The sequence below is a fragment of the Manis pentadactyla genome, chromosome 3 (genome assembly GCF_030020395.1).
Source record: "Manis pentadactyla isolate mManPen7 chromosome 3, mManPen7.hap1, whole genome shotgun sequence".
Taxonomy (NCBI): domain Eukaryota; kingdom Metazoa; phylum Chordata; class Mammalia; order Pholidota; family Manidae; genus Manis; species Manis pentadactyla.
The window spans coordinates 160422965-160443142 of NC_080021.1; the positions used below are offsets into that span (position 1 = coordinate 160422965).

The 20178-nt window shown below is 37.8% G+C and overlaps 1 protein-coding gene and 1 long non-coding RNA gene across 8 annotated transcripts in view; one reads left to right on the forward strand and one right to left on the reverse strand.

Annotated features, from left to right (window-relative positions):
- Window positions 1-597: 597 nt before the first annotated feature.
- UHRF2 (ubiquitin like with PHD and ring finger domains 2) overlaps window positions 598-20178 on the forward strand; it is a 97620-nt gene continuing 78039 nt past the window's right edge. For 4 of the 7 annotated variants that reach the window (XM_036878860.2, XM_036878859.2, XM_057498652.1 and 1 more), the window contains exons 1-3: window positions 599-1127; window positions 6685-6918; window positions 15749-16008. In XM_036878860.2, coding sequence (XP_036734755.1) covers window positions 975-1127; window positions 6685-6918; window positions 15749-16008 — 647 coding nt within the window. In that variant the 5' untranslated portion in view covers window positions 599-974. Of the gene's footprint in view, window positions 1128-6684; window positions 6919-15748; window positions 16009-20178 lie in introns of all 7 variants that reach the window. The other 3 variants (XM_036878863.2, XM_036878862.2, XM_036878856.2) reach the window with 3 other exon arrangements.
- LOC130682989 (uncharacterized) lies at window positions 6961-15738 on the reverse strand. Its single transcript, XR_008996519.1, has 2 exons — window positions 15110-15738; window positions 6961-15007 (listed from the first exon to the last, which is right to left on the reverse strand). It is a non-coding gene; the product is annotated as an uncharacterized LOC130682989 (long non-coding RNA).

The following is a 20178-nucleotide window of genomic DNA, read 5'->3' on the forward strand; positions in this document are numbered from 1 at the left end:
AGTGCAGTGGGCCCGAGGGTGACACCGGAAGGACCAGCGGCTTGTGGGCCTGGGGCCGCCAGCCACCTCAGCCCAGCGGCGGGAAACCCCAGGAAGCGGGTTTACGCACGAAGGCAGCGTTCGAGTCTGGCGGGAAACGAGTTCGCAGAATATAAGGGTCGATGGGGCCTTTCGGACACGGCCGGCCCCGCCAGGTCGCGTGGCGTGTGGGGGTCGACTGGGCGCGGGCTCAATTTCCTTGTGTGCTTTCTCAAAAATTTAGGCCGCGCCCGCCTGCACCCTTCTTTTCATGATCACACAAGCGCACGTCAGAGTTTCTCATTTTCGGTGTTTTTGAGGCCACAGAACATATTCGCTATCCTTGAAGAGTCGTTCGCCCTAAGGGTCCCGAGACACGGAAAAACACGACAACCATTGTGGGAGGCCCTGTAACTCCCATAAATCCGAAGACTAGAGGCGTGTCCAGAGACCAGGTGCAAGCGGAGGGGCAAGTAACGGCTCTCCGCAGCCCCGCCCTTCCGTCCCTCCGCCCCGCCCTCTCCATTTTAGGTCCCTCTCGTCTAGATCCACTTCCCCGGCTGCTTCCTCTTTAAGGTGGAGCCAGGCGTGGATCTCGCGAGATGCGTCTTGGCGCCGTGACCTCCATGTGGAAGCTAGAGCTCTATAAGTAAACACAACGCGCGGCACGGACAAGGCTTCTTCCTATTTGTGAGGTGGGGGTTGCGGCATCGGTGGCGCCTCTGACTGGTTCCGGTTTCCTTCCTACTCAGCTCAGCTGGGTAGGCGCGCGATCTAGGAGTCGCCGCCGCCTGTTGGGCCCGGTGTCTGGGCGGTCTTCCTTGTTTGTGTGTGATCTCGCCCACCGGCAGCGGATAGCCGGGGCCGCCGGAGAGGCGGCGCGGGCCGGGCGGGGCGCGGCGCCGCAAACGCTGGGGGAGACAAAGCGGGGCCGGCCCCCCTCTCCCGGCGCCAAGATGTGGATCCAGGTTCGCACTATAGACGGCTCCCAGACGCGCACCATTGAGGACGTGTCTCGCAAAGCCACAATTGAGGAGCTGCGCGAGCGGGTGTGGGCACTGTTCGACGTGCGACCCGAGTGCCAGCGCCTCTTCTACCGGGGCAAGCAGGTGAGGCGCGCCCACCGTACCCCTTGGGAGTTCCGGGGCGAGGGCAGAGGGGCGCCTCCAGGACGCGTGGACAGGGTGGGCTGGAGGGCTTGGTGCAGAGCGCGTGCAGACCGCAACTGGATCCGCTTAAGGTGGGCAGCACGCGAGGCTGAGTGCGGGCCCTTGACCCACCGAGGGGACTCAGCGGGCTCCCCGCCAGACCCGAGTGCAGGTGCGCCTGGCGGGGTTGGAGGCGGGGGTGCATAGAGAGCGGAGACCATGCTGCCCTCTTTCAGCCGGGCAGCAGCCGCAGTCACAGCCCGCCAGAACGCCCGTGTTCCATCACTTCCCGCGCTCGGCCGAGTTCTGGGCCCCTGGAGGGTGGAGAGGGCAGCAGGCTCTGGCCGCCATGCCACAGTGAAGGTGGGGTGGGCCAGCAGCTCTGGCTCGCGGCAGCGCTGACCCGAGTAACCGCTTGCATTGCTTCCGTGCCTCTTCCGCACTCCCAGATAGGAGGGGGAAACTTACGTATTGTTTCCTTTCACGCACTAGAACCCTAGGTCTGCCTCACTGTGGAAGCGATTTGTATACATTAAATATTCGAAGGGTTTCCAGAACTCCTGATGCCCCTCCCTCACCTCTTTCCCTAGAATTGGAATCTTTCTCGGGGAAGATTTAGAGACCTGAGCTGAAGGAGCGATTGATGTAACCTGGGATCTCGTTTAAACTGCCCAGTGTCGGCCAGGGGGTTATTCTCAGAGGACTGTTTTGCTCTGCTCACTTTTTAATAATCTCCTTACCCAGGCTTTTAACCCAGCAATTGGAGTATATAGCCAGCGGTGCATATTCGAAGGCTAAAAAAGTGATTTTTGGCGGTAAGGTGTCTAATTATCTCTGTCCATACCTATCTGTGGTATGGACATGTCCTGGCCCACTGAAGATTTTTCCTGTCCCATAGGTCTCTCATGGCCTGTACCTAGAGATCCAGACCCATCCTGTTTTTCTCATCTTATAAAAAAAATTAAGTCGTTAAAAAAGTTGAATCCTCCATTTGGTAGACCAATTTGGCTCCAGTCCTGTGGTTTGCTCTCTTTGACATGGTAGAAGTAGCCGTTTTCTTACAGCCACAAAGGATTTGAAAGGAATATATTTCTTGCCCTCACTAGGCTTACCCTTCAATGACTGCTCAGAAATTTCGGAGTAACAAGATCACACTCTGAGACAGAGCAGGCCAGGAATTTTTTTTTTTTTTTACGTAAGTGATAACATCTTTGATATGTGTTTGCAGCCAGTTTTATACTGACCCTTTAGTGTTTGACTTGTAAAAACAGGCGTTCGATTTAGTTGTAAACTTTGCTTTTGGAGTAATTTTATGTGTATTAAATACTATGTATCTTTATATTGCTGGGCCTCCAGTGGCTAATACCTGTTTATCTTATGGTAAAAGATGAAAAGCATGTTAATTTTATTTTCTAGCCTGGGACAAATAGTATATGAAATCCTGGGATACGTTGGTGACGTAAGCCACAAGAAAAATGAAGCATGAGAATGTACTTCCGTACATTCTCTGAAGTGTAACACCCCTAAAGTGTAATTATCAGTGCTGACAGAAAATGTGCACTTGGCTGTGCCTTGAGTAAAAGGTGTAGGGGTTGGGTTAAATTCAGGACAAATAGACTTTAAGTAGACCAGGAAGTGGGTCCAGGTTCAGAAAACTGTTGAGGATAACAACCTTTTTACTTCTTCCCATGGGACAGTTGATAACTCACCACTTTGATTTCTTCAGCTCAGTGATAAGCCAGTAGGAATGAGGAAAGGACCTTTGGTGCCCCCATTGAGTTGGAGGCAGAGGAAGACCCTGCTCCAGCTGTGTTTACTTACACGCTGACAAGTAGCTATGGTAGTCATTATTATCTTCATTCTCCCTTCCTCTTTGGAGTCCACAGTCTCCTGTGCATTGGGTAGTGTGTCTATAGCAGGCAACTACCAGATTGGGATCACAGGGGTGCCCCTATCCCGTAAAATGCCTTTATGCTTATTAGAAAATGTCATAAAGACAGATTTACAGTGTCTGTGATGTAAATCCTTTCCCACTCCCTACCTTGTATGTTAGGTCTGCTGCCTTTAAGCTTCAGTATGTATCAGAATAACTTGTAGATATTTATTGTAGATGCTCTGCTTGTCCCAGAGTTGTAAGTAGTTGAATTTAATAAGATCCCATGGGAGATTCTGATGAACACCAGTTTGAAAATGAATTTTGAAGGATAGTCAGTCTCCTACTAGTTTTTTCTTACTCAGAGTGTGGTCCCTGGATCAGCAGGACCAGCACAGCAGCATTACCTAAACCTGGGAGCCTTGAATCAGAACTTACTGAAGTAGAATCTGTAGTTTAATAAGGTCCCCAGGTGATCTGTATGCAAATTAAATTTGAGAAGCAGTGTAATTGTGTAATTGACTCCCCTTTGAGGGTCAGAATGGAAAGCAGCAGTTCAGGGCTGTAAGTTCTGGTTAGAGTAGGAAAACCTCACTTGGTTATTCTCTGGGAACTTGAGTTGGAGGCACCCTTGAGATACCATTTAAGGAAGAGTTATATTGGTGGTTCTCTAAATCTTTGAGGATCCAGAGCTTTTCCTACTTTGAAAAGATTCTCTCCTCTGATTCTTTCCTATTTACCCCAGACAGGATAAACTTAGAATAGATAATAGACATGGGGTATGAACCAGAGCTGAAGAAAAACTGAGTAGTTGCCTTCCCCCCACCCCCACACCGACTGTTTTCCACACTGAATACAAAGAAAAAGTGTTTTCCTATATAAAGAATTGTGTGTAGTATAGTATAATACAGATGGTGTGAAAGTTACTAAATTAGTGCCCCTCCACCTGTATCCCTGTCAGTAGCCCTGGGGAATGACTTCCCCACTTCCTTATGAACTACTGTGACTTGGTGTTTGGTTGTTTAGTTTTCCTTGCATCACTGTTAGAGTTCTTCCTGTTACCTGAAATTTCTTCCTTCAATAAAAATTCAAGTGTGCGGTCAAAAAAAAAAAAAGAACCATTCCTGTCTCTATAGTATTGTGAATTCTGTAGCTGCATCTTCTAGGATGGTAGTTCTCAAACATTTTCTTCTGTGAGACATTGATGTATATGAGAATAGTTACATCCCTGAAACTCTGGATTTTTGTGATTTCTAAGTGACCCAATCCCTTTCTCCCCACTCACAGCATAATTTATGTGACAAGTAACTCAGTCTACACTTGGATTAAATTTGGGAAAACTTTAGTACTTTTCAAGCAACAAATAATGCTAACATTCTTCACAATGGCCTAGCTGTGTGGAACTTGCTGTGTAGTAGATGATCATTTGGTGGGGGGTGGGGGCGCATTAGAATAACTGGAAGGGTACCTATGAATTTTACTCAGATAATCTGGGTAATAATGGTAATCAGAGCAAGCATGAATAATTGGAGGAAAGGTGGTTACATGTTGATGTGGGCCTCACATCTGTTACATAGCCTCATGCCCTGGAAGGCTTAGTGTTCCACTCCGACTTCAGACATTGCTTTTCCTTTCAAACCAAGTACTGCTTGAAACAGTTTGTGTTTACTCTGACTAATCACTTGACAGACACTAGTCAGAGGGGTTGAATGTAATATCCTTAAGGTCGTTTGGACTCTCTCGTGCTTCAAATTTGAATGGAAAAAGGTTTATGATACACTTGGGATTTTCAATTATTTTGCCACCTTAACAGCTGCCTTCATTTTGGGCAGTGCTCGGTCAGTGAGCATGCATTTTAGAGAATTTATCTTTATTTTGCACTTTGAGCACTTCAATTTTTTAAATATTTGCCATAATGTGCAACAGTTATGTTTAGTCAAGGTGTGCTTCTTTAGCTGTTTTAGAATTAGTGTTTTCTTACTTTTTGGTGAGGGGGTTGGGGACTATTAGAAAATGTTAAATTGAAGGTGTGAATGTACAGTTTGTTGCTCCTTGAGTTTTTTCACCCAAGAGTTCAGGATTAGAGGGAGTTTTTCCTTTTTAATAAGGTAATCAGTATTAACTCCCTGCCCCTATAAGGGTTTTTCTTCTTACCAACTTGGGAGACGCCCTTATGCTCATTTGGGTAAGAATATTAACTACCCTGTCAGATACTATATGGTTTAATTCCCCCACTGGGAAATTTGTGAATTCCTCGGTCACTTGTTCTATTTTAAATGGGCGTACCTATAATGTTTAAAATTGTGCTAGGTGTGTTCTCTGCCACTTGAATTAAAATTACTTATCAACTACATTAGTAAGTTAATCATTCAGACAGACTTTCATTCTCTTTGGCCCTCTTCAAATAATGGCTTTACTGTGTTAGGGAACTGTGGATTGTGATAGGTATTCCATGCAAAGAGGAAAAATGAGCAGTGATTAAACTGGTAATGTTTTGTGGGAGATGATAGTTACGATTTTCAAGGAGTTTAGTTTTCTTTATCATGGTGAAATGGCCAGCTAATTATAAAAGAAACGAGACTATTAGATTCCTATGATTTCTGTAACAAAGTACCAAAACATAGGTGGCTTAAACTAAAATCTTGAGCTTCTGGGGGCTGTAAATCTGAAAACAAGATGTCAGCATGGCCATACTATGTCTGATGACTCTAGTAGAGAATCCTTCCTTGCTTTCCTTTGCTTCTAGTGTTTGCTAGCAATCCCTGGTATTCCTTGCCTTGTAGACGCAACACTCCAGTGATGTGGCTGCCTTCTCCCTTTGTGTCTCCTTCCCTCTCTGTGCTTGCCTCTCTGTCCAAATTCATACTTAAGGACCCCAATCACAACCTACTTTTAACTTGATATCTTTACAGAGACCCTGTTTCCAAATAAGATCACATTCTGAGATACTTGGCATTAGAACTTAAACCTGTGGGTGGAGGGGAGGGGGTACGATATACAATTCAACAATTTATGGTAATTGTTGCAAGATTGCAACAGTATGGGTACGTTGCAAGATAATTTAATTTATTCACTGTTTGTCCTGAAGACTTTTTATGATACAGTGGATAACCTTTACAAATGGGTAGAATGAGGGAACTTTAGGCAAGTCAGAATAGCATGATCAAGAATTTTAATTATTCCTGCTTGAATTTTTTTCCTGGTTTAGTTTTTAAGAAATTACAGTGCTTCAGAAAGATAAAACAGTTAGCTTACTGTTTTTATGAACACAAGATCATAAAACAACTAACTTTAAAATTCAACTTTTCTTTTCCCAGTAGATTTAGGCTGTTCATTAAAATACACAAAACTTGGTGAGAAATCTAGTTTTTTCTGTCTAGGTGGTGAGGTCACAGGCAGCAATGATACATTTTTGGTTTCAGTGACTATTAGTATTCTCAGGAGCTAATATGGAGTGATTCTTAAGAATTTGAGTTCCAAGAAGATGCTGACATTAGAGGCCATAAAGTTAATAAGGGGTGGTTTCAAGGTCAATAAATTGCAGTGCTATGAATTTTAATAATTTAACCAGGATATATAGGTAACTAAACATGCAGAAAGATCAAGTTTTGAGAAAAGCATTTTAATCTTTTTCTTGTTTTCTAGTTGGAAAATGGATATACTTTATTTGACTATGATGTTGGACTGAATGACATAATTCAGCTACTAATTCGCTCAGACCCTGATCTTCCTAGCACATCTAAACAGACTGATATACAGGCCAAACCCTGTTCTAAAAGTCCACCTAAAGTAAAGAAAATCCCAAGGGTGGGATTTTCCAGTCAGCCATCTACATCAGCTCGTGATTTTCTTATTGATCCCGGCATTGGACTATATAAGGTATGTTGTTTTCTTCAGACTTGTTAGGTGTGACTGTACAGATGTCTGTTCTCTTTGGGATGCTGCAGATAATAAATAATTATTTTTTTCATTTGAGAGTAAAGATTGTGCTGTTATACTTTAAAAAGTAGTCTTTAAAAAATTGTGAAATATACATACACGAATGTATAAAATTATGTACAGCTTAAAGAAGAAAGCAAACGCCTGTATGAGATTAAGTAGAATGATGCCAGTTACTTTTTGAAGCCTCCTTTGTTGCCCCTATGTGAGAACATCTTCTTCCCTCTCCTTACGAGGTAAATTACTTGTTCTGATTTTTCTGATTATTTTCTTTAGTGTTGCTACTTAGGTATGTTTATATCTCTAAACAGTATGTTTTGGTTTTCCTGTGTTTGAGTTTTATATATTGGAATTCTACTTTCTCTCAGCTTTGAGAGATTCTCATGCAGGTAGCTATATTTCGTTTTAGCTATATTTCATTTTTCGCTATTATTCCATTTTATTAACGTAGCACAATATATTTATCTAATCCATGATTCATAATAGATTGGACTGTTCCCAGTTTCAGCTGTTTTAAATACACAGCGCTGTTCTGAACCTTCTGTGTATATCCTGGTGTACATGTTCAAGAATTTCGTTAGGCATTTTTATCTAAAAGTGCTGGTTGTTCACTCACAGGATACTGCCAAACTGCTCTGTAGGTTGTATCATTGGTCTGTTTGTCTGTCTCTGCCCATACTGTTCAAGAACTCTAGCCTCGTAGGTTGTTTTGTATCTTCCTTTCCCCTCTCTCCCAAATTTATAGAGTTAGCTTGTTAAAACTCTACAGTAAATGATGTGGTGGGATTTTGATTGGAGATTGTATCTGTAGATGAGTTTAGGAATGTTGAGTCACTTCATGGAAATGGTAGATGTCTCCCTTAATTTAGATCTTTGACATCTTAGTTTTCTCTTAGCTTCTTTATTTCTGGTAGCTTCGTTTTTGATACTGTTATAAGTGGTTATCTTTTAAAATTGCAATGTGTTTATTTATGTGTGATACACGCTATTGATTTATTGATCTTTGTATCCAACTTTTTCAAATTCTAATTTTGTAGAAATAATTGAATGACAAGTTTTGCCTTATCCTTTCCTGTCTTTACAAGTACGTTTTCTTAATTCTTATCAGTTGGATAAATTGGGGCCCAGATTCAATTTTTCTGAGCATTTCAAGGCCAAGAATGAAAAATTTTAAAGAAAAATACAGAGATGATTCTGGATCAATGGGAAAATACAAACATCCATATATATAGAAAGAATGAAGAAAATTGGTAAAGAGCTGTATCTCAGAAGTACCTTGCCTGGGTGGCTACCCTGATGAATTACTTTAAACCTGTAAAAGAATAGGAAATTGTTACCTAATTGACCCACAACATAGAAGGAAATTTTCTCATTGCTTTTAAATTTAGCTTAACACCGATACTAAAACATGACAAAAAGCATACCAGTGTCCCTACATACTGATGTAAAACCTAAGTTATATTTAGCAAATGGTATTTTGACTATATATTAAAAGAAAATAATACCTTGACCAAGTAAGGTTTGTCAGGGATAGTTCATTATTTGGACTTTTTTATTTTTTAATTCAAGTTTCAGGTACACAGCTTTATAACTTGACATCTGTATGCATTACAAAGTGATCACCATAAGTGTAGTTACTATCCATCACCATACATACAGTTGACCGTCTTTATCCCTTTTGCCCAACCCCCAATATAATAATTTATGTTAATAAACCAAAGAAAACAAATGATCCAATCTAAAATGTTTTCTGCATTTAAAAATTTGAGTCCATTTGTTTTTATGTTTATAATCCTTAGTAAGAGGAACAGATGGAATAGGTGAATAGTTTAAACCTCACCGAGCATCATGGTTAATAATGGGGGAAAGCCAGAAGCAATTCCCATTAAAAATAGGAGCCAGACAAGGAAGCCAGTTAATGCTACTGTTATTTAACATCTTTCTAGAAGTGCTAGGATAATACAGATAAGCAAGAGAACAATAAAATCTAAATACTGGAGAAGGCGAAGTTATTACTTACTGATAACTGGAAAAGCTGAGAAGATATATTAGAGCATTATGAGCAATCAGTAAGGTGGCTATTTAAATACCCCTACTTTTCTTGCTACCACCATTTAATAAAAAAAACAAAAATTGCAATAACAAAACAAAGTCTGGGAATAAACTTCCATGATATGGGCAAAACAGATAAATTAAAACAGTGCTTTGTGTAATAGTCACAGTTCAGACAGAATTGTTAACAATGAAATTCCATTTGCCATTATTGTCTCCGTCATCGCCCATTGTTTTCATCCCTCTTTCAGTTACCAACACTTTCTATGTTGATATTTTTCACATTGTTACTTTTTAAATAAACTTGTAAATATAAAACTTAGACTAAGATAACAGCATAACTGGGAAGATACTACAGAGTTTCCATATATCCCACACCCAGTTTGCCCTATTGACCTATTAGTATGGTACATTTGTTGTAATTAATGAACCATATATCCTTAGCTTTTATGTAATGTCTTGCCCCAGAATCCCATCTACAATAAATATCACATTACATTTATGTTAGTGTTATACTACATAGTTGTGTCTCCTTAGGGTCCTCTTGGCTGTGACAGTTTCTCAGACTTTGTTTTTGATGACCTTGACAGTTTTGAGTACTGGTCAAGTGTTGATGTATAAAGTGTCTTCCTATTAGGATTTGTCTGTTTTCCTCATGAGACTGGATTTATGTGTTTTGGGGCGGAAGATCACAGAGGTGAAGTGCCATTTTTAACACATTACCATATCTAGGGCACATATTATCAGCATTCTGTTTACTGATTATAACTTAGGTTTTATGTCAGTAGTAACTTAACACTGTTGATATGAATTTTAATCACCTAGCTGAGCTATTTTTGTTAGGTTTCTTCACTATGAAGTTACTCTTCCCTCCTCCACCTTTCCATTCTGTATTCTTTGAGATGAAGTCACCTAATGTATCCCATACCTAAGGAGTGGGGAGTTATACACGCTATTTCCTTAAGGGCAGATGTATCTACAAAAATTACTGGGAATTCTTCTACATGGGAGACTTGTCTCTTCTCCCTTATTTTTCAGTTAGTCATTTATTTACAACAGGGATATTTTATTTTCTCTGTGTCCATTCTGTATACTCCCATTATTGTGGGAGTGGGAGGATATTGTTTGTTTGGGTTTTGATAAAGCATTCTTTAACCATCTGCAGCTATATAAAACTCACATTATTTTTAAGCTTCTTTTAAGATCTGCAATTTAGAAGCTACTACTTTTGACCTGATTTGTTTTGGTCAGTGAAGGTATGGATTTGTTTTCATAGGGGAGCCAGTTTATATATCTGCAGATTTGAGATTAATCAAGATGAAGCAGTTCTGGTTAATTTAAATTCTTTTTAGTATATACTTAATAACCTTCCATGGCCCTGCCCCCCAATCTATTTCAGAAGAGCATCATGAGAAGCTACTTCTCTTAGATCTTTGCTTTTTGTTTTCAGTTTAGTCCTTTGGTTATCAACTACTTATAGTACCCAACTTCCTTAAAATAGCTTTTACATTTCATATTAATATATAGCATAGATGTTGTTAAGGACTTTGGCTTTGTCATCAGGCTTGGTTTCAAATTCTAATTCAACCACTTTGGAGTTGTACAAACTTGGCAAGTAAGTTTTACATCGTCTCCCTGTCCTCATTTAGAAGCACACTTGGGACCTGGCACTTGAACTCTCAAAAGGCTGCTGTTTAAAGGAGTATGTTTAAAGCTGCATTTAACCTTAGTTGTTAGTTGAAGAGGCAAACAAGATTTGTTTTTGGTGAAGCTCAGTAATTGTCCTAGGAATTTGAAATTTTGATTGGTAACTTTGTATGTATATATATTTTACATATATACTATATTTTTGGGTAATCATCCATTGGCTACTTGGATATCTAGTACATATTTATACTAGGTATTAGAGACAGAGAAGGGTAGACAAATTATATTGCTTGCCTCCTGCCTTTATGGAATTTATTGGATACTCTTTGGGGCTAACCTAAAAATGTTTAGGAGCTATTTTTGAATTGATTTGTTTGTAATTTTCTTTGAATTTTATCTGTTTTCCTTCAAGCAAATCTCTGAATAGTAGATATATCTAAATTTCATTAAATTCTAGATTGCTTATACATTGGGAGATATTTTTGTTTGTTTTTGCCCTTATCTTGAATTCTTAACCTATGTTGCTTTTGCTCGCAAAGGTTTTCCTTTTATAGAAGTACATAGAGCTTTCTGTAATTAATATTGCTTCGTTGGGTGAGCTCACAAATTTGGGGGCTTTTCTTCCTTCTTGCCTTAATTTTATAACCTGAAGTTTGTTACTCATCGTTACCCTCTTTGATAACTTTGAGCAGCATTTGGTCAGCTTCATGTGTTGTAGGAAACTAGCTATCACTGTCACATTTGGAGAGCCTGTGAAAGTTTGGGTGGAGGCTGGTCCAGCTATTTGAATCACACTGACTCCAGGAAGTTACTCTGAAATGAGGACTTTTGATAACTAAGTTTATTTTTATTTGGGTTTTTGGATGTGGAAGCTTTATGTGACTCACCTAAGATCATACTGTTCAAAGGACTGTCATTCTGACCTAAATATTGGAATGATGATAGTAAGCATACAGGGTTTAGCTAAGTATGTGGCGCTGTTAAATTTTTCACATGTTTTATGCTCATTGTAGGAAATAGGAAAATTATCAGTAACTACTAGGTAAAAATCACAGATATTTTAGCATTTCCTGTCTTTGTGGTGCAACTGTGCTTTATATTTAATCTTTTTGATTATGAAGTGTAATAGACAATATAAAAAATAGCTTAATTTTAGGAGGTTGACATCTATAAACACCACCCAAATTAAGAAATAGAATAGCAGTGCCCCAGGAACTTCCCATGTACTCCCTCTTGATTATAACTCCTTCCCTAGTTGTAACTACAAACCAAACTTCTGTAGTAATCACTTATTTGCTTTTTATTAACATTATCCTATTATTACCCTTCAACAAGTTCTTAATAACCTTTAACAAAGAACCTGAGGCTAAGACAGGTTAAGTAACTCACTCAAGGTTACAATTAGTAGGTCATAGACAAGAACTTAAACCTAGGTTAATCTGCAGAGCTGGTGTTTTCCACATATAAAGTGCTTAGAAGTATATTCAGCAAATAGTAAAATCCTCAATTATTTGCTATTGGTATTAATAATTTCTCCTTGCCTTCCATATTTCTGGATTTTTAAAAATATCAATTATATGGACATGGAAGACTCTTCTTTAAATATACCTATATTTTTTATATGAATAAACCAGCCCTTAAGCTTAGATTTATGTGATAGGGGTATTTTGTTTGTTCCACTTAATGGCTTTCAGCTCTAAACACTCCTACCTCATTAATTGTTTTTGTTTTTCTCCGTCTTTTATTAAGTTTTGACATCTTTGAGGTGGGGGCAGTTGCTTGGTGAAGATAGACTACGTTTTTCAGGGCCAGGTAGGAAGAGACGGTAAACAACTTGTCAGTGAGCATGTCTTTCTTACACAAACCTACTGGAGTCCACAACCCAGCCACCTCCTTTATCTAACTCAAACAATATTTCCCAAGGTCAGGTACCAGATAAGTAGAGATCATCCTAGAGCCTGCCAGTGTTATTCAGACTAGCTAGTGCTAAGCTCTTTTCCCTGCCCTGCTTTGCCTTTTTACTGGAAAAATGTAGTGAAGTTTTTGGGCAGTGTTTTTCCCTTGTTCCTTGTTTTCTGACCAAACTTGGTACTTCCCCCTTATGACCCTGCATGGAATGCCTCCTTCTCTTGGAAAATGTAAGTAATCTTTTCTATGGCATAAACCTCTCCTTATTGTCACTCAGTCACCTCCATAAATTAAAATACTGCAGGTGCAATTGAGACCACCCTCCAGCCCACACATATGTTTGGCTGTCTTCCAACACATATATATTCTGTCTTCCTCTTGTTCCATATTCTGTCCTTCCTGCTTTTTGCTGCAGTCTTCTGGCTAATTACTGTTTTGCTCTTCCCTTTATTTTTACTTTTTAATAGATTGGACTTCACAGAGCAGTTCTAGGTTCATGGAGAATTGAATGGAAGGTACAGAGGTTTCCTATGTACCCTGCCCCCTGCCCCACCACATACATGCATAACCTTTCTCATCAACATCCTCCACCAGAGTGGTGTATTTGTTAGAATCAGTATACTTCTTTCATTTACACAGCATCATTCAAAGTCTGTAGTTACTTGGTGGTGTGCATTCTATGGGTTTGGACATGATTTTCAGTTCTTAATTTCAACTGGATTGCTAAGGAAGTTCTATGGCAGTATCCTCTATTATATTAATCATACAAGTTACATAATCCTCTTCTGAACCACATTCAAAACCCTGTAAACCATGTGAAAAGGGTTTCACAAAAGACCTTTAAACTCTTACATGCAGTTTGACCCATTCAGATTTGGCCTGACTTTACATATCTATATAATGTGCAGAAACTTTACTTTTGAATTTAAAAGCATTCTTTTTCACTCAGTTTATATGCAGTATCATGAGCGGTTAATCATAACAAATAGAATTTATAGTTTTGCTGCACTCTTCTGGCTAATTATAAAAAAACAGTAGTTTTATTTCTAGTTACAAACACAGGGTTACTCTACTCAACGTCCTACCTTTGTTGAGCTACTAAGTTTACTCTTACATGTGATACTAAGCAGTGACAGTGTTTTTAAATTGACTTGTTTGTTAACTCTAATTGTATTGACAGATGTTGAGGTATCCAGATACTAGATCTGCCTGCTAGTTTTTTATATTTGCAAATTCAGTATTTCATTTGTATCCCTTATTATTCCATAATGTTTATATTGCTGAATGTATTTTTGCTGTTTTAGTGTCAACTATATGCCCAGTCTCCTAGAATAATAATTACAGTGCTATATGAAACCACCTAACGTTTTGATTTGCTATGAAAGAGTAGTCTCAGTTTATTCTCCCATATGGTCTAAATATGGTAGACCTTAACATTGGTTATGGTTATTTTTTGTTTTAGTTAGGGTGGCCTGTTAGAAACTAAATGTCTTTAAACTTTTCAGTGACTGTTACAGAAGAGCCTGTGTCCATTTAACATGAATTACTTTATGCAGTGTATACTGTGCTCCATCTCTCATCTCTCATCCCAGTCTAGCCTGGTTACCCCTTTGTTTTTTTCTGGTAAACTCTTCAGTTCTGTGTTACGTTGAACCTTATGTCTTTCAAGCTGTTTCATACAGTGCCTTTGGTCAAATACTGTACTTACTCTGGTAATGATAGATAATCATTTTTGTTTTTTTCTGTACTAGTACCTTCTGTGTTAGCTGGATGGTTTGAAACCTTTTTATATTTTAATACCTTATTTCTAAGTTCATCATGTAACTTTTGAAGTTCCTACTTTGAAGACTTGTCATTAAGTTTCATGATACAGTGGCAAGTGATAAGCTTCAAGGTCAAGATGTCTTCAAATTAGCTTTACATTTCATTAGCTTTTACTTGTTGCAAGTTAATTTGTCAGAGTCTTTGTTTGTTACCTTGTAAAATAGGAATTATTAATTAAGGTTGTTAGAGTTAGACAAGCCTAAGTAAAGGAGCCTTGTGTAATATGTGGCTTTTGGATATTTAACTTGTATTATGTACTTCTCCAAGCGATACCATCTGTCAGAATTCTGTTGGATACCTTAAGTGGTCCCCCTCATGCCCTCAGGAAGAGCTAGCTTGATTGGGTAGTGATTATGTACTAGTGATGTCACTTCGTTTTTTTGTTTTTAAGGGCTCTTAAAAAAACTGAAGGGATGTTTCTTCGTTATTGATCCTTAAAGAGTCTTGACCTTTAGACCAATTTACTCAGATTTTTTAGGAAAGGATTTTTCCCCCAATTTTTCTTCATTGTACCTCTCAACTTGTCTTGTATACCTGTTTTCTAATACTGTTTTCCTTTTTACAGATTGCATGGTTTAATTCTGTACCACACACTAGACTTGACTACATCCATTTTGCATCTTATAGCTCTGTTCTTTTCTATTTTTGCTTTTTTGAGGTACTAGGTAATGCATTTACTAGTGAGTAATGGTAGTGGAACTTTGACTACATCCATTTTGCATCTTATAGCTCTGTTCTTTTCTATTTTTGCTTTTTTGAGGTACTAGGTAATGCATTTACTAGTGAGTAATGGTAGTGGAACTTGCCCCATTTTGTATAGATGGATTCACTAGATTATTCCCTATGTATATGTGTATAATTCCCTCATTTTTAAGTTTTATTTTCTATTTAATACTTCACTGGTTTCTGGTTGGACTGTGTAAGCTATCTTCAGGATTCTGAAGAAATTAATGGAGCAAATTAAATAAAACACAGTCATAATATGTTGAACTCCTGGATTTTCATTAGTGACATTCTTATTGAGTACTTGCCAGTATAACTGTTGGGTACATGATTACAGTTTTAAAAAGTCTAACATAGACATGGGTAAGGAATAGTTGAAGAATACAGCTATTTCACTGAAGGGAACTGGGAGGAAAGTAACTTTATTTGTAAATAACAGATTTGACAGTATAATCCAAAAAGAATAGTTTTGATCTAAACATTGAAATAACTTTAAATATGAGTAGCCAGCAATATTATTAAATGTAATAACCCTCAGAGTAATTTAAGTTTTATTAAGGTTTCTGAAGCTGTAGATGAAATTAAGCTTCATTAACTAACTTTAAACTCTTTTTAGGTAAATGAACTGGTGGATGCCAGAGATGTCGGCCTTGGTGCTTGGTTTGAAGCACGTATACATAGTGTTACTAGAGCTTCTGATGGACAGTCACGTGGCAAAACTCCACTGAAGAATGGCAGTTCTAGTAAAAGGACTAATGGAAATATAAATCATAATTCCAAAGAGAACACAAATAAATTGGACAGTGTACCCTCTACATCTAATTCAGACTCTGTTGCTGCTGATGAAGACATTATTTATCATATCGAGTATGATGAGTAAGTGCTCATGCTATTGAGGACTTCATTCATGTTTATGTTTATAGAGGCAAAGCCTTCCATTTCAAGATTGTTTTCAAATAAGTCTTTCTAAAGAAATCATTTAGGGGTCATGTTCAGTCTATTACTGTTTATTTGTTTAGTGGTTGTAACATAATAAGGTCTCCTTAGTGCCTTGTCATCTCTGGCTCCTAAGTGGTTTGTTTGGGGCATGCTAATACCTGATTTAATTTAGTATGTAAGGGTTATTCTTTGTCTTTTCTTTTATATTAGGTTTTTTGATATGTATTTTAATATTTTACAAAGTATATAATAGCCATTAGAAGGAGGTTGGAATATTCTTTTTAATAACTTGTTGAAATAATTAACATATACAAATTTACCCATTTAAAGGGTGCAGTTCATTGTTCTGGTGTATTCACAGGATTGTGCATTACCACAGACTAATTTTAGAACTTTTTATCGCCCCCACCCACTGCCAAAAAAAAACCCTTACCCAGCAATTGTCCCAGTGCCCCTTCCTCAATGAAATATTTTTAAATGTTCATATGAAAACAATATTAAGAACTTCCCTTGAGAGCCTAGACTCTGACACCATATTATGATTTTCTTTACCTATTAACAAAATTCTAGTACAGAGTTACTATTGGGACTAGTATTTATTCAACACACTAAATGAACTTAAGTCATCACTCAAGTAATACCTTAATATGTATGAAAAATGTTATGCTACCAAATTTTTATGAGGGTTAAAAGATCCTAAACTGGTTTTGAGTTTTCCTATCACAAAATGATAAAAAAGACTTGGTGTCAGCTCAGATTTCCATGATACCTGGAAAGGGGTCAAAAGTAGATCCCTTTAATCTTTTCTGATATTCCTTATGATTGTAGCTAACTTGCCAACATGGCTTACTTCAAATGAGACACATACTGTTATTTACCATAGTAGGTGGTAATAGAACCAACAAATAGCATGAGTATTGAGATCTGGAATTGGCCAGAACTAGCAATATTGGTAAATTAAGACTGGGATAGAAGGGGATTGGAGTTGATGTGTTGGTAATCAGTCTCTGAGTTGAAGAATGCCATAGCAAAGAGACAAGATACTATAGTAGGTAAGTCTTAGCTGTCTGTATATTTGCTATAAACAAACAGTTCTTGATTTGCTTGGAGTTTTATTTCTTGGAAAATAGAGGAAATAACTAGGAAAATTGCTACATGGGACCTGATTCTGGCCAGTAAAGGAATTACTTGATAAAAAATACTATGCAGAATGGCTAGTGTGGCATAGAAATAGAGTAAGAAGCTTTAAACATGAAGTGAACTCTAAGGCTTACTAGATTTTTATAGTTTAAGGGTTCTTAGTCTTTGACTAAGACTTTCTAAGGATAGGCCTGGGCTTGGTGCAATGTTAAAGCACAAATCACAGTTTCTTTAACTTGTGATTGACTTTGACTTTTTTTAATGAAGGAGAAATTCATCATGATTAGAACGAATGTTAGTAAAAGGGGGTCTAAATCCAACATGCATGAGAAGACTTAAGATTTCTCTTCCTAAGTAATTTTATATGATGGAATTAAATGTTTTGGTATTGGCAACTTAAAGATTTGATAGCTGAACTTTGAGAAATAAAAGCTAAAAGAAGCTTAACAGTAGGTAAATGTCACATCTTTAAAAGAATAAAACTATAAAATTAAATATAAGATAAAGTAGATGACAGTGACTGTAATGGGGTATGTGGTGGGGAGTTGATAATGGGAGGAATCTAGTAACCACAGTGTTGCTCATGTAATTGTGCATTAATGATACCAAAAAAAAAAAAAAAAGATAAAACAGATGAAATTCTGGATAAGAGTACCAAATAACAAAAGGCTGGTATAAGCACTTGGAAGAATCTTGACCCAACATGATATGATAACCAGTGTTTTTAAAGTTTCACTCTTCATAGTTATTAGAAAAGTTAAAGCTATAGTCAAGTACATGTTGATTTCAATAAGTTATTAAACCAGTTCTTACTTCCTTGGATAGAGGATGCATTTAAGAGAGCTTTTGGAGTATATGGCTTGGTAGTATTAACAGATTATTATTAAGTAAGCTCTGAGTGAGTCAGTAGATTGGCCCACAATTAAAGTAAGGATGTTTTATTAGAAGTAAGGTATCTAGAACAAGCTCAGTGATGCTACTATTGTAATAGGCTGGTTATTCCTGTTTGGAATATTGTTTTCCATCTCCCATATCTTAAGAACAGTATCAGCTTGATCTGGTACATCTTCAGAGTAGAACCCAAAATGTAAAAATATATAACCATTGTGAAAAGTAGCTGAAAGAACTATTTAGCTTAAAAAGACTTGGATTGTGGTAGCTGTTTTAAAAGCTCTGTCTAGAAGGAAGTTCTGTACAACATAGGAGGTAAGTTTCAGGATAATCAGCTTCCTCCAAGTCACATATCTCTAAGGGTAAAGAATAGTCTGCCCTGAGAAGTAGCAAGTAAATAAGCATTGACCATCTTAAAGCTTAGACAGGGAGAATTAGAGATTCTTTCCTCTAAATACTTCCAAGGTAGTATTTCTCACACGGTGTTTGTACTTAAACTTACTAAATAGGCTTTAAGTACTCACAGGATATCATTCCATTCAATTTATGATACTGATTAAGTACTATCATTCCCTCAATGGACCAACTTCATTTTTCTCCTACTAGAGTAAATTGAAAATAATCTGCTTAATCATATATCCATACATTGAGAGCGGCAGTGCAATTTGAACAAGCTGTTATTTAGCCAAGGCTAGGAGGTATTGTGCACGGGACCAAGGAACTGCCTCAGAAATTATTTTGGGATCTGCCAGCTTTGGTCAGTTTAAAATGGCACTGTTTAACTTTTATAGTGAACTACAGATCTAATATATTACTAGACCAGATGAACTCCATCTTTGAAATTAACTTCACTAAAATATTTGCTGGCTCAGAACAAGATAAACAGGCATATTCTTGCATATTTAATCCATGTTCCAGTCAGAGCATAGTTAAAAAACAATTTTTAATCTATGAGGAATGATAGGTCTTGCAGATTTATAATGTTACTTATTAGGTAGAAGGGTTTCCAAAAGCAAGAAAAGAAAAAAAGCCAGACAAAATCTAGTAGTAGACATCATTTTAAAGTAGAAGTAAAATCACAGGTTTCCTAATCTTTTTCACTTTTCCTCTCAAAATTATAGATACAAACATTGTAAGTTCATAAAAAGCAGGTTATGTTAAGAGGCCTATCTAAAATGTTTTAAGGTTTAAGAGTTTTATTGTTTTTAAAAGGTCTGTTTTCTGTAGATTCCTTAATGAACATAGACTGAATTGTTAAGAGTTTCTTGTGAAGATTTTGTAGCTTGTCAGTCATAAGGCCTAGATTAGTCTTGTCAACTTCATGATTCACATCTTGCTGCAAATAATGTAAAGCAGACATGGAGTTAACATCAAAGTGTAACTGATATAAAGTAGATATTTGTGGGGGTTTTTCCTGACCGCTATTCTGTATCACTCTTCTGTCGTCACTCTTGTCTTAGCAAGAGCCTCATATTTTTAGAACTCAACTAACCTAGTAAGTACTTGGGAAGAAAAAGTTGCCAGTTGGAATATTAGATTTAGGCTCAAGAGATTTTGATTCCAAGGGATTCTGAGATCCTTAAGATTTTTAAAAGCGCCCTGTCAGCAGGCATACACAACTTGGCTGTGAGGAGAGCTACCTTTTTTTTCTTCCAAAATGGTGATTACTGGGGAGAGACTATGCCTGAATGAAACTTTTATTTTTAGTAGTAAAAAGGAAGAGGATTTCGAAGTGAGCAGATGTCAGGGTAATACAGGCAGTTATAAATCATGCAGTGATTAAGTGGTCAATTAAAAAAAGAACATCAAATTCTCCCATATTTCACAGTAAGCTTGTCAACTGTATTCTTCCCTAGATTTCTAAAAGTTGAGTTTATTCTAATAAATTAGCCTCCCTGTTGTTAAGATACTAAAGTTTAACAATTTTAAGGGCACTGAACATCTAAATTCACAAAGCTGAGACTGGTCTTGTAAGAGTAGAGACCCTGAAGCTCTTGTGATTAAAAGCAATGATGTTGACTGGAGGTGAAGAAATAGACTTGAAAAAGGACAATCATTTCCTTAGGGTTTCTGGTA